The sequence below is a fragment of the Nelumbo nucifera genome, chromosome 1, assembly GCF_055504915.1.
Source record: "Nelumbo nucifera cultivar China Antique chromosome 1, China Antique-T2T, whole genome shotgun sequence".
In the NCBI taxonomy this organism is placed as follows: Eukaryota; Viridiplantae; Streptophyta; class Magnoliopsida; order Proteales; family Nelumbonaceae; genus Nelumbo; species Nelumbo nucifera.
Genome location: NC_142649.1, coordinates 183,625,524 through 183,640,777, shown reverse-complemented (window position 1 = coordinate 183,640,777; position 15,254 = coordinate 183,625,524). Strand labels below are relative to the sequence as shown.

Sequence of the window (15,254 nt, the reverse complement as noted above, 5' to 3'; positions counted from 1 at the left end):
ACTGATTATCAGACAAATCAAGAAGCTGAAGCTTAGAACAGAGGCTAAGCGAGGAGGGTATGGTTCCACGGATGACATAGGAAGCTAGAACGAGCGTCTCTAGCCGAAAGAGCTTGCCCAAGTCTGTTGGAAGGTAACCGCTGAAGCTATTGTTCTGCAAGTTGATTAGGCAGAGGAAAGAGAGGTTGGGGGTGATTGTTCCGGCAAGAGTGAGATTCCCACCCTTGTAACTAGCCAATCTGGGTTCCCGAGGGTGACACCAGTAATTCGTTGCTTGCTGGGACTAGTAACTTGCTTTGACTCTCGGATTCAACATCATGATCATCACCTGATGTGCTTGAATCACTCTGCGGGATCAGGTATCCATTTTATGGGTTTTAATAGAAAAAGGGCAAAAAAAAGAAAATAGAAAAAGTTTAGTGGGGTATTTTGGTAATTTAACGTTTCCTGTCAGGAGGTCTTTGTCTAATACTAAAGTTCAGGGGGTCCTTATCACAGAAAAAAAGTACAGCGAGGACTTTCTCACTGACCCCATAGTATAAGGGGGTTTTATAATTTACCCTTTTTTTAAGTAAAAGGATCCACTAGAAACATAAGTATACAAAAGGAGCCCTGTTACATAAATGAGAAAGAAAGAGATCTTTGAGGGGGAGGTCGAGAACAAAAAAACTGAGTTATATTTACATTTGCCCTTTTTGCTATATTATGGGCGATCCTAACATCACTCCTGTTTATGTTTGATATTGTCAAAAGAGGTGAGAAGATGCTTGATATGTTCCAAAAGTGCTTGTTCATTCCATCTAATGTTTCAGGTGGTTTCCTTTTATCTTCATCAAAGCATCCTTTGCATATGAGAGGAGAGTGGCTTTTTGAATTCCTAATAGAATTTAGGGCCTGTTTGGCACATCTTTTTATGCGGTCTTTCGGCTGTTTATAAGTCGGGAAGACTGATTTTCGGTCTCTTCCCATTTGGCTTGTGAAAGATCTAGCTACCAAAAGACAGCATGCCAAAAAGACGTGAGAAGTCCATTTCAGACTGATTTCGGGAAGGTTCAAATAAAGCTTCTCGTGTCTTTCACGTTTTAATCTCGCACAAAAAGATGCAGGCAGATGCACAGAAAGACATGCATCTGCCAAATTATCTTCGGGCTGCCCAGATCTTATGTCAAAAGTTCAATACGCCTTTTGACTGTCAGAACTACAAGAAGATCTTCATAAAAAGAAGTGCTAAATGAGCCCTAAGTCTTCTTAGGCCTTGGATGACCGCTCAGATTTCAGTTTCTGTGGCATTAATGACATGGCATTGTTGTTACAATACAAACATTGTGTGTAAGACGATAAATACAATCCTGTCATTTGGAAAGTAATATGAATGCTGTCATTTGAGATATCAAACCACTGAGAAAATTCCCAGTACAGGAAACATATCTATCCGCTTGCCGTTTTACTTCTAACGGATTTGGAATTTTCCCTCTGAAGATCACATCGTTTTTGTGATCCCATATACCTCGAAGAATGGCTAATATTCTAGCCATGAAAAAACTTTTTATCCAGAATATCTATTCAGACACCAATTTAAAGAAGTCTGCCGACCCCGAAGCGATAAAGTCATCTGGATTGAAACCCACTTGGGCATCAAGCCAAACTGCTATTGCCAAATTACACTCAAAGAAAAGATGAGCTTGAGTTTCGAACTCAAAGTCTACCGCAGAGTGTACAGTTAGTTAGCATCCCTTGAGTACCTTAAACTCCAAACTTGTTTAATTTTAACCCCATTTATCAGAATTTTCTATCCAAAGAGTCCAGAGTGTTGACCACCTAATAGGGACATCTGAAGTGCCTTCTCCATCATAGGCTGATCGGACTGACTAATTTCGATCCTTCGATCTCTTTCACAGCATTATATCATTCTTTTGTTGGGGACTGAGAGGATATTCGACCACTCTACTCCCTCTGTTTTAATTTCATTTGTCCGGGCCCAGTTGCAACTCCAATGCCCAATCCCCCACGGCCACGGGCCATAGTCCTCCTTCCAAAGCATAGATAGATAAATAATATGGCAAGAATTGGTCAGCCCAATATAATGAGCTTAGCAAATTGAGCGGTCAACCGACTAGTTGGACCAGTCAATCCTTGTTTGGACGATTTGAGAGAGAATTCCCAACTAAACATGAGTTCTGTTTAATGCCTTATTTACCATTAAATTATGGAAAAATTACAAGGTGGTCCCTGTAATTTGATGGCAGTAATAATGGCTTCAACTTTCACTTGGGACAACGACAACGAGGTACCAACCATATAATTTCAAAAATCAACACCTAAGTCCTAAAGTTTGTTAACCAACGCTATGGTGAGCTGTGAGTTCGGCTTTCGGTCAGTGCAACGCCCGTTCAAAACAGCCTTTCATATTTATGTGCCCTATTTCATGGGAAGATATTCCCAATGCAAGGTTAGATATGTCATCATGCACTCTAGATAATTAATAGCTCGATTTGAGTATTGATTTTTGAATGTATAAGCATTCCAATACCCCATCAACAATATTCAATATGACACATCTCATACATGGCAGGTTCCACTTTTATGGTGGGCCCTAGTTTTATATCCATATGTACAATGTCAGATCAATTTGGTAGGGTGTTGGAACTTGTTTTATTGTAAAGTTGAGGCTTTTAATTATCACTATCTCGAAAATACAAGTACCTCCCTTAATTTTCTTTTATGTTGTGTTTGATTTGAAATTTCCTTACCTTAAATTAGTGACACTTAAACCATTTTTTACTATTACCCACATCCTTTTTGGATTTTTGTCTACCTCTAGCCATTTTAGTCCTTAAACTTGCAACAAATCATCTTCTTATAGAAACTGTTAATGATCCGTGCACGTGACCAAATCATCTAAGTCTACTTTCTCTCATATATGACACATATATGGAAAGTTTTAACAAAGCCAACATTTTAAGAACCGGAAATTCCAAAGACTTTTTTGGATACTCTCCCCAGTCTGATGATCCAACCAATTTGATTTAAGTTTCGCAATAGTAGATATACCCTCAAGATCCGTACATTCTCATCATTGGTGTTTTCAAGTTTCCAGTCTTGTTTTTCTTTCTAACCACTAGGGTTCTAGAGAGAAACAGAAAATTGAGGAGTTCTTAGTGAACTTTATAAACATAGCAATTATATGCAAAAGAAACTCGTAATGGCTTTATAATTTCCAATCCTCTAATCATTTGTTCAAGTTGGCCACATAGGCTGTATTAGGCATTCCTTATTTTAAGGACTTATCTCTTTTTGCTGTTAAAATGTTCTTACAAACACTGAGTTTTCAACTGCTAAAAGGAGAAGTCCTTCGAATAAGGACTGCCAAATGCAGTGTCCTCCTTTAGTGGGTTTTCAATTTACCACTAATTAAAAACATTTGAAATCCATTATTAATAGCATTCAAGTAAGCAAATAACTTAGAAAAAATCATTAGCCGGTTCAAATAATCAAAATTAAAATACAAAAACATGGTGAAAAGTGTTTCATTGCTTATTTCTTGAGCAAAAATCAAAAGAGAAGATGCTTGGTCTCTGGTAGAAGACGACAAGTTCTTGAAGACTGAACCTGTCACATTGAAAGAGTTATATTGATTTCAGCAAAAGGAAATGAAAATAAAATATAAAACAACAAGGGAAAACAAAAAAAAAAAAAAGGTCAAAACCAGATATTACCTGTTCTAATTGCTGGAGAAAGATCAAAATCAAAAACCTTCTCAACAAAGGTGGAAGAAAATGTCTTAGAATGTTGCCAAACGAGAATAGATGGAGAATAGAGAGGAATAATAGAGGAAGATGGAAATGAATGACTGTTACATGTGGTTATTCGTCAATGGAGAAGAAGCATGACAAAAGAATTGTTAAAGAGGGGATGGAGTAGAACAGAGGGCGACGACGATGTTTTAATCGAGTCTGGTTTAGGGCTTGAAACCCCTAACTTCTAACATTAGGGAAATTATGTAAATATTCCTCTTAACATGTGAAAGAGAGTACACATTTAAAATATATATTAAATGAAGGTCTTTAGGCTATAGCCCTATCATTCAAACACGTGGCCTTTTCATTTTTCTGGAAATCTAAATACATAACAATTTCTGAGAAATTTTTGTTAAAGCCCACAACCCACTACCACCATTCAGACAAATGGCTTTCTCATTTTCTGCAAAGATAGGCACGTGGCAATTTCTGAGAAATTTTTGTTAAAGCCCACAGCCTACCATCACCATTTAAACACGTGATATCCTATTAATTCAAGAAGTGGGTAGTTTCACTCCTAAACATCCACAATATACAGTTATTTATTAGCTTAACACATGTTTATCTATAATCTATTAAATACAAATGGTGGGACCCATTAAGAGATTACCATAAACCCACATTTGTTTTTAAATGACTTCTTTTTCAGAAAGAAAATACTTTATTAATTACAAACTTGATTTAACTTTTAGGAAGCAACCTAATTTAACTTTTAAAAATAAATAACTCAAAATAAATTTATTAGATAAATAGTAAATACCAAATAAAGTAGGTTATTGTTTACCAATAAGATCTCATTTAATATATTAAATCAAATTAAAAAAAATATAAACTAATAGTGGATTTCAAATAAAATAGGTCAGAATAGATTGTCAATTACAAAGATGCAAGACCCATATTAGTTTTTTTTTAATTTAATTTTTGATAACTAAATAGTAAACTTTAAACTAAATTATACACACATTTAGTTACCCTGTACTTAGTACGAGGGCCATTCTCTAGTGTGTTTATTATTTTAAACTAGTGAATGGAAATGATGAAATCGTCATTTCTCAAAATGCAACTTTGAAGTCTGTTTCTCGTTTTGGAATGAGCCATTTCTAGTGGTTTTCTCTTCCCAAATATATTCCCATTCTGCAAGAACGCCGGGAATAGCAAAACTGTTTTCGTAGAATGTTGCCAAATATGACCAAAAAGACCCAATAATGGCAAAACAACAAAGGGAAATTTTTGAACAGTACCCTAAACTTTGTGGATTGTGTCAAGTTAGTCATTGAACTTCAAAAAGTGTCTTTGTAGTACTCTGAACTTTCAAATTGTGTCTAATAGGTCCCTATCGTTAGTTGACCATCAGTCAACACCGCAACGTGACATCAAGTACACATTAAATAATTTCAAATGGCAAAATTATCCTTTATGATATTTTTTGACCATTTCACCCATTCCATCCAAGTGTTAAAAGAAGGAAAGGAGAAGAAGGGTTATGAAACCAGACAGATGATTGTTCGGTTGGATAGTGGAGAAAGAGCTTCAATAGTTGATCTTCCTCCCCTTTCCTTTTTCTAACACTTAGATGAAATGGGTAAAATGGTTAGAAAAATATCACAAAGGGTAATTTTTCCATTTTGAAATTATTTAATGTGCACCTGATGTCACGTGACGGTGTTGACTAATGGTTAACTAATGGTAAGGACCTATTAAACACAACTTGAATGTTTAGGGTACTACAGAGACACGTTTTGAAGTTCGGACACTGACTTGACACAACCCCCAAAGTTCAAGGTACTGCTCAGATGAAATGGGTAAAATGGTCAGAAAAATATCATAAAGGGTAATTGTGCCATTTTGAAATTATTTAATGTGCACCTGATGTCATGTAACGGTGTTGACTAATGGTCAACTAATGGTAGAGACCTATAAGAAACAATTTGAAAGTTCAGGGTACTGTAGAGACACGTTTTGAAGTTTGGGGGCTGACTTGACACAACCCCCAAAGTTCAAGGTATTGCTTAGGAGTTTTCCCAATAAGAAAAAGAAAGACAGAGAGAGAAACAAAATATAGGCAAAACATAAGATAAATGAAAGAAATCGAGATGAGGAGAGAGATATGCAAAACAAAAAAGGAAAGAAGGTCGAGATGAAAGGAAAGAAGAGAGGCAACATGAGAAAGGGAAAGAAAGGATAAAGAAAAAGACAAAAGGAACAAAAAGTTCCAAGGCACGTGCCACATGCAAGAGTGAGAACAAGTAAAAATAATGCAAGAAGGGGGCAAACCCATCACGCCACTATAGGATTTTGAATTCCAAACAGTTAGGGCGCGTTTGATAACATTTTTTTGATGTCTGGTGTTTGAAAAACTTGCTTTTTAGACACCAGACCCATCTGATGGTGTGTTTGAAAAATGATCTGAATTTTGTTTTTAGATCTGAAACTCAAAGCGTGTGGCATGGCTCTTAATGCACTTAGACGCCTTTTAGAGCTAGTAAAAAGTCAAAACTACCCCCCCAACATTTTTGAAATGATGCGCTAATGCCCCTGATTACCCCCCAAACCAAAAGCCTAGCCCATTTTTGTTTCAGACACGAAAGAAATCTCCGCTCGTGAAAATTGCTTCAGGTATGGTCGCAATACCTTCTTTTCTCTCATGTTTGCTTCTTCTTTGTCAAACGTTGGATTTCTTACCATAAATCTTCATATTTTCAGGGATTTATAGTCGCACCAGATGCCTAGTGAAGGTATCTTCCGTCTTCTTCTTCTTTCCTAGTTACATTTGTTTGATTTGTTTGGTTTGTTTACATTTAACTATTGGATCTCTTAAGTTTGTTAGTAGTCATATGCAAACTGTAGATTATTTGATTTGTTTATTGAATCTCTTAACTATTGAAAAAACATCCATGGTTTGTTTTTCACCTTCCTGCTTTGTTTTGTACGATGCCTTGTTTGTTTATTAAATCTCTTAACTATTGAGAAAACATCCATGCTTTGTTTATTTGATTTGTTTATTAAATTGTCTCAACTTCTCTTCTTTTCCCATGTCCCCATCCAGTAGTGTGGTTATGGACCAACTCAGTCCATTACATTGTTAGTCTTGTAAAATTAAGGAAAAGAAAATATTTTTTCTTTTAACCAGTCATAATCTTAGTATAAGAACATTTGGGTTTCTGTAATTTGTGTTGTATTTTCTTGCAAGATCAAATTAAGGCATTTTGTGTTATTTTTTAATTATTAATTATTTTAATTTTTATTAAGTATTAATTACTTTAGTATTTTTATTAGTCATCAGTTATTTTTAATAATTTTAATTGTGTCATTTATTATTATTAATTTATTATTTTTTATTCATATTATTTCAATATTATTATGAATTACATAAATTATTTGATATGAAATAGTGCAAATTGAACTCAAAATTATCAAATAGTTTGTTTTGGGGGTAAATTAGTAAAATCAGGGAACTTCAAATGCTGAAGGGTTGATCCAACACAAACAACCTTATCTATTTATAGCCTCTAAAAAGTAGAAAAGCATCATAGCTCTTTTCAGATTTTAGACACTTTTAATATCTTTTTAACTTTTCAAATTTTAGATTTTAGATTTCAGATTTATCAAATGCCACCTTAGAGTGGTCACATCGTGCCCCTTCCAGAGATCCCCTTCCAAATTAAGGCAAAGTTTGGAAGTGCTTATTTGAAAAATAAATGCTTATTGAATAAGTGCTTAAAAATAAACAATGTTTTAAAAACTGACCTAGAACTATAACCGCTTTGGCCACCGATTTCCAAGTTAGCAGTTTGATCATCCGATTTGAATGGACGACTTGTTCCAATTTAAAAAAAAAAAAGTAATTAAAACAGAAAACGACCAAAAACTATTATTCGAGTCGAATGGGTTGACAGTTCGACCGCCTAGGTCAATAGGTCGCAAAACGGTCCAACCATCTGGGTCAACGACAATTTGAAAACTTTGAAAATAAGTGCTTATTCTAGTAAGTGCTCAAGAGCATTTGATGAAAAATCACTTATTTCAAATAAGGGTAGTATAGGTATTTTCATAATGATGTGACGGGTCAAGACCAAGGATTAAAGTATCGGTATCAGGCAACTTGGATACGAATACACTTTGGAAACGCATGAATACGGATGGAAAATATGGAAACCTTGGAGATGATAGGAAAACATATAAAAAATTCATAAATATATTAATAATATTAAATTTAAGGTGAAATAACAACAAATAATGTATATTTTAATGATGTATATGAAAGAATATATTACAATTAATATAATAGGATGCATAGATACCAAACAATTTTATTGATAATGTATCAATCAAGAATCCAAAATGCAAAACATATGATCCTATTATATTTTAATTATTATATCAGTTATTCTCTATTTTACTATTTTTACATTTTTTACATTAACAAAGAAGTCAATTGAATATTAAATTATCAAATGTAAATTAAAATATAAATTAATAATTCATAAAATATTTAATCTCAACCTAAACTATATCAAATATATTAAAATTTTTAAGATACATATCATATGCAAATTCACAATTTTTAACTACTAAAATGATTATTTCATTATTAATATTTTTATTTCTATAAATTTTTAAAATTAAAAATCTTTTTTATATAAATGTAGATCAGTAGATTTGATAGATTCGATTTAATATTATGTTCTTGAATATTTTGTAAACAAGTTCTTTTGTAAATAATAAATATGGTGTAATTTAATGTAAATTAAAATATTAATTAATAATTTAAAAATTATATAAAATTTTAAAATGTGTATTATGTCCATAATTATAAATTTTAAGTACTAAAATAATTATTCTATTATTAATATTTTTATTTCTATAATTTTTCTAAAGTTAAAAATCTTTTTTTTTATTCGGATGTATATTAGTAGACTAAGTCATGTGCAAATTTATAAATTTTAAGTATTAAAACATTTATTCTATTATTAATATTATATTTGTATAAATTTCTTGAAATTGAAATTATCTTTTGAAACAAATGTGGATTTGATATATTATTTATTTCATCATTTTATAAAATTTTAATTTTGAATATTATTATTTTTTAATTCTTAATTGGAGTTGTTAAATATAAATATTTAATATGTATTTGGATTGCGTTTGGACAATAATAATATAGGTTATTTTATTTTACATATTCACATAAGTTCTGAAATAGCTTCATGGGTTAATAGTGAGTGTGTTATGGTTATCAATACGTCCGATATAAAACGTATCATATCGGTATCAATAACATTAGGCATGGGATATGCTACAACTGGAAGTATGTCAGACTGATACACCATATCGCATTGTATCAACCATATATACCAACCAATACGAACCGATAATCTACATAACTAGGCATGAGACAGGAATACGCATGAACACGCCTTTTTTCTAAAAAAGAGCACTAACGTAATTTGAATGTAGACCAATAAGAGTAACACACTTAACACACCCACTATTATGCATAAAACTATCTCAAAACTTGTGTAAATATGTAAAAAAGAAACTTTTATTATTATTGTCGAAAGGCAATCCAAAGAAGCTTTGTTCAACTCCCGAGAATTGAAAAAGTTGGCGGAGAGTTAGTCCTATACTCCTTATGATTTATAATACCCGGTACCCACCCACTACATGTTAGCCCACTTGCTTCAAAATCAAACATTTGGCCACAGAATGCTCCCTCTCCCTCTCCCTCTCCTTTTCTATTTTAATTGGAAGAATGGAGACCTGGCGTTGGGATGTTGTTTGGGTAGCGAAGTAAAGTTTGTCGAACCAGGTGCATGTGTTAGGTCGCTGGTGAGTGGTGACAGTGCCACATGGGACTACTCTTTACCCTATCACTCATTCTTAAACCTTGCAATTAATTACATTCAAATCTTACTCTCTCTCTCTCTCTCCGGTGAAAATCGGATCTACTCGTAGTCGTATACAAAGAGTCAAAGACAACACAATACACACCAGCAAAGCTTCAATACTCAAAGTCTAAAGCTTAAAGCAAAGAATTTGAAACCAAAGAAAGGGGATGGCCTAAAGCAAGGAATTTGAAAACAAAGAAAAGGGGGAGAGAGAAATAATTTGTTAGTTTTTGAGTGGGCAACCTTTTTCTCTCTCCCTCTCTGTCACTCACTACATCTACTGACAAAAAATTAACACGAGTAGTAGTAGTAGTAGATGGTGGACTAACGAAGGACACATGACGAACATCAATCAATCAATTCCAATCTCTTCAAATCCCTCTCTCTGCAGTCTCCCATTTGCGTGAAAGAAAGAAGAAATGCCTTAATTTGCATTTGACTGTCAAAAGGTGGAAGAAAAAAAAAAAGAACAACGAGCAGTGTTGATCGAGGCCTGGGGCCTGAGGGCTTTTTTCTTGTTTTTGAGCAGTGAGTGAATGTTCATTTGGCTCGAATTTTTAAACAAATAAAAATGACTTTTATGAATATAAAATGTATGATTGTATCCTGTATTCCTGTTTGTTTTTTAATCCAATCGATGCATTTATGATTTTAAGAATGAAGAGTAGCCAATCAGAACGCCACCGCCTCACTCCTCCATAACATCACCATTTTTCCCTCCCTCTCTTTCCTCCATCTCCATTTCACTCTCCTTTTCTCCCACACACCCAGAGTCAGAGTCCCCCCCTTCTCTCTTTCTCGTAATAGTCGCCATATTTTTTAGTTTTTTTTCTCCTTCTCGTTAAAAACAAAACATCACCATTCACCCTCACCCCCTCTCTCTCTCTCTTCTCTCTTTCACCCCTATTTCTGATGCCCTAAAGGACAAGCATCACTTCTCATGGCAGCAGCCTCTCATCTCAAAACTCAAACCCAACCTACCAAACCCAAACGACGCAAGCACCGCGAGACCACCATCTCCTCCTCCGCCGCTACCAACTCCGACTCCTACGCCCCTAATTTCACCCACCACCACCAGAAACGTGACCCTCCCACCGTTGTCTCCCCTGACAGCTCCTGGTGCTGTTCTGCTTCCAAATCTCTTCCCTCCGCTTCTCCCCCTCCTCCTCCTCCTCCTCCACCACCACCACCACCACAACAGCTTACGACCCCAACCGCCATTCCAACTATTCCCCCGACATTCCCTACTTCAAGTCAAGAGAAAGAACAGATTTCAGCTATTAATTCAGTTAACTCCTCGTCTACATCTCCATCTCTATCACCCTCCCATTCAGCATCGCCCTTCAACGTTAAGTCTTCTCCCTGCAGGGTTTCCCCAACCATGGATTCCTCTGCTGCTACCTCTGGCATCGGTGTCAATGGTGTTGGTGCTTATGGTGCTTTTCCTTCTAGTTACAGTAAATTCAACTCTGCCCTTAATGCCGGTCTCTTAAACCCAATGTCGCCCCCTCCAGCCCTCGATAAAACCCGATCCAGTCCAACCCTCTTCGAGATGATGGCCAACGAGCAAGATTGTCAACTCAGAAACCAGATCCCACTTCCCAACAACCTTCCGGTGATTCCCATTAGGCCCCCGCCCTCTGTCCAGGACAAACAACTGCTGTTGCAGCAACGAGTGGCGGAGATCCTGGGGAGTTGCAGTCCTGGGAACCAGTTTAACGATCCGACGTCCAGCGACGTCAAGCTAACCATGAGCTCCAAGGATGGATTTAGCGTTTCCATGAATGTTCATCGTCAGATCCTTGTTGCCCATAGTCGATTTTTCGCTGCCAAGCTCTCTGATCGGTGGTCGAAGCAGCAGAGGTCGATTCCCCACATTATCGAAATCTCCGATTGCGATGACGTCGAAGTTTACATCGAGACATTGAGGCTAATGTATTGTAAAGATCTTCGCAAGAAGCTAATGAAGGAAGATGTCTCCAAAGTACTTGGTATCTTGAAGGTGAGATTTGTTGGATTTGAATTGTTAACAACTTAGGGTTTGGCCCTTTCACGATTCTACTCCAAATTTTCTCTGATCCCCACCACAATAATCTTTTACGCCCCAGGTTTCAGCTGCGATCTCGTTCGATGCTGGGGTTTTATCTTGTTTGGAGTACTTGGAAGCGGCTCCATGGGCCGAAGACGAAGAGGAGAAGGTGGCTTCGCTCTTGTCGCAGCTTCATCTAGAGGGAGCTGGTGCAGGGGAAGTTCTAAAGAGGGTATCAGTGGAAGTTGCCACTGGAGCAGAAGACGGGAGCAATAACGAAGAAGTGCTTCTCAAGCTATTACAGGTAGTGCTGGAAGGCAAAGACGAGAAAGCGAGGCGAGAGATGAAGGGATTGGTGTCGAAAATGCTTCGGGAGAATGCATCCCACAACGATCTCAGCAAGGAGTCTCTGTACTCTGCCTGTGACGGATGTCTGGAACTGCTTCGCCTGCATTTCCTCCGTGCAGCTTCGTCAGACCTACAAGATGTTGGTCAGATTGCACGGCAGGCTGACAATTTGCATTGGATTCTGGACATTTTGATTGATCGGCAGATAGCGGAGGATTTCTTGAAGACATGGGCAGCCCAATCGGAGCTCTCGAAGGCGCACTCTAGAATACCCCCAATTCACAGGTTTGAGGTGAGCCGGGTGACCGCTCGGCTGTTTGTGGGGATCGGCAAAGGGCAGCTGTTGGCCTCTAAGGAGGTGAGATGCTTGCTTTTGCAGACGTGGTTGGATCCATTCTACGACGACTTTGGGTGGATGAGAAGAGCATCCAAGGGCCTTGACCGGCACTTAATTGAAGATGGTCTCAGCAACACCATTCTCACTCTGCCTCTGGCTTGGCAGCAGGAGATATTGCTGGCTTGGTTTAATCGATTCCTCAACTGTGGTGAAGATTGTCCCAACATACAAAGAGGCTTCGAAGTCTGGTGGAGGAGAGCTTTCTGGAGACGAAATGGCGAGCCCGAACGTCCTCCCCAATTCAGAGTAGCGACTGCTGGTTGCGAGAATTTGTAAGCAAAATAACACTAATTCAAATTTCAAACACGGGTTTGTGGGGTATTGATTCCTTAAAATGGGTGTTCTTTTTATTACCCATCTAATTGTGATTGATTGTCTCTGATTCCATAATCCAAATACTAGTGCTCCTAATTTCCCTTCTTTCGAATTCTTCCTTTCTAAACCGGGCCCTGTCTCTCGGAAGGAAGAATTTTCCCTGAATTTGATAGGAGACGCCTTGGTAAGAGGAGGCTAGGTTTAGCTAGGAAGAAGAGAATGGCAGAACAGAAGAATATGTCCCTCTGTTCAGATTTTTTTTTTTTTTTCTTTCCTTGTTGAGGGGGCAAAGCACAAGTTCTTTGGACTTGGGTTAGTTTGGCTTAGTTTCTGTGTTTGGAGTGAATATCAATAATCACTAATCAGTAATCTGTATCAGCCAAAGCCAAAGGGTTCTAAACTCGTATATTTTCCAAGAAATGTGTTGCTGTTCTACCTGTAAAGTGTAAAAGTGCGAAATATGCGAATTCTGTATGAAGATTCACCCAACAAGTCAACATTAAACAAAGAATCGAAGACGTTCCGCTTTTACTGTAGCCCTGTTGTATATGTTGTATTGGGATCCGGAGTAGGTTGATGACTTGATGGGGTGTTTCTGTTTAGATGCGCATGCTTTTTCACAGTAAACTGGGGAAAGAAAGAAAAAGAGATGGGTTACTTTGTTGCTCAATCAGTCAAACGGACCATAAAATAATTGAAAGAGAAAAAGGCGGGGAGTGGGGTAATTGGGATATATTGGTCCAAGAGACACAGACTTATAAATGCAAATACATACTATCTTGTTGGATTAATTAATTTGATGATAAATATGTGTTTGATTGGATGGGCGTTTATTGATGGGGTGTTTATCAAATAAATGTTTATTTAAAAAACACTGTTTTAAATGTTTATTGTTTTTGTTTAGGGTGTTTGGTTTTGTTTATGTTTATTGGGCAAGTGTTTTATATTTTTTGTAACTGCAAAATCAAGAAAATTAATTAATGAAGGCGTTTATGACATATAGGTGCCATTAGGCACCACATCAGCAAATGTCAATAAATGCCTAACTGTTTTAGGAATCTTTAAATGGGAGAGGTGCATAGAAACCGAAGTTTGCTTTTGCAAATATCAATACGTACTAATGAAATTAATGAGGCATTTGCTGATGGGGCATTTATGTGGTACCGTTTACTCAATAAACATAAACTGAACTAGGTTATTTGGTTGGGCGTTTCAAGTAATATCCCATAAAATTATTTTCCACTTCACCTTAAATGACATGTATTTCATTTCAATAAATGCCCAAGCATGGGGGAACAAGAATTTAAAGTTTCCCCCCAATGCCTCGTGCACATAAATCAAAAACATTTCTTTTTTTTTTGTTTATTTGATAAACATTGAAACCAAATAGTGGTTTTATGCACAATAAATGCCAATGCCTATGCGGCACTTGGTGTCACATTCACACTTGTTAGAACTCTACCTGATTTAGGGGATATTTAGTGACGATTATTTCCTGAAAATCACCGCCATGTTGAAGTCATGTCAATGCTAGAGGAATTTATACTTAAATTTTGTTTGGCTAGTCGATTTTGGTGATTTTCAAAAAATCAGCTAAAAATTGATTCTTAAAATTGGCCTTTTTTTTGGGATCACCATTTTTGGTGATATTTTTTAGGATCACCTTAAAATTGATTTTGAATTTGAGATTTGACATAAATGAATTGAATTCGAATATCCTATTCATATTGAATGGTTAATCGGATTCGAATTCAAATATGACCTAATCCGATTCAATTAATATCTGAATTCGATCGATTATTTAATTCTTATATATAATATATAAAATATTTAAATGTTTTATATAATTTATATATATAATAACTAAATTATATAAATAATTTATATACTTTATATAAATAAAATATTTATTTTATATATTTATTAATTATCTAAAATAATTAATTAGTCGAATTCAGATATCAAATTTTCTAATCGAATTCAATTTCAGATATTGCCTAATTTGATTCGAATTCGATCACCCCTACATGGCATCCAACGTATCATTGAATAGTAAATCCATTTGCACCATGATACGCCACAGGGGCATTGTGTGCGGTCATCCATGCACAACCACTTGCACCATGACATTGCACACCCAATTGCACTATGTGCATTAAAGAGTGTGTGACATGGGCACCAAGTGCATTGTGGTGTGTACACCCTTATGTGCTTTGTGTAGTCGACCAAGTGGATGGAGGCTAAGGGAGGGTAGCATTGCTACCCTTTATAAGAATATATGGTGGGTGTGGAGCCATGGGGTATGGAATGTTGTTGTGAAGAGATGGATTTTAACAAGTGTGTTAGGTTGGAAAGGAGGGGGCAGGGACTTGGTTCCTAGCACACGAGGATGCATGGTGGAGGGGATTTTGTTGTACACTCATTACTTGGGGCGGGGAAGGGTTGAATCATTGTGGGATGTGAAGTGTGGGGGGAGGGAT

At 36.4% G+C, this 15,254-nt stretch overlaps 1 protein-coding gene across 1 annotated transcript; it reads left to right on the top strand.

The window, feature by feature from the left end:
• The first annotated feature begins 10,446 nt into the window (after window positions 1–10,446).
• Window positions 10,447–12,849, top strand: LOC104595999 (BTB/POZ domain-containing protein). Its single transcript, XM_010256964.3, has 2 exons — window positions 10,447–11,687; window positions 11,794–12,849. The coding sequence occupies exons 1-2, from the start codon at window positions 10,626–10,628 to the stop codon at window positions 12,733–12,735; spliced, it is 2,004 nt and encodes a 667-aa protein (XP_010255266.1). The 5' UTR covers window positions 10,447–10,625; the 3' UTR covers window positions 12,736–12,849.
• Window positions 12,850–15,254: the final 2,405 nt, after the last annotated feature.

Excerpts from the sequence above, each read along its gene's own strand:
- LOC104595999 (XM_010256964.3), top strand. The coding sequence starts at position 10,626 with ATGGCAGCAGCCTCTCATCTCAAAACTCAAACCCAACCTACCAAACCC. Across the intron at positions 11,688-11,793 it reads AAGTACTTGGTATCTTGAAG|GTTTCAGCTGCGATCTCGTT; the intron begins GTGAGATTTGTT and ends TTTACGCCCCAG.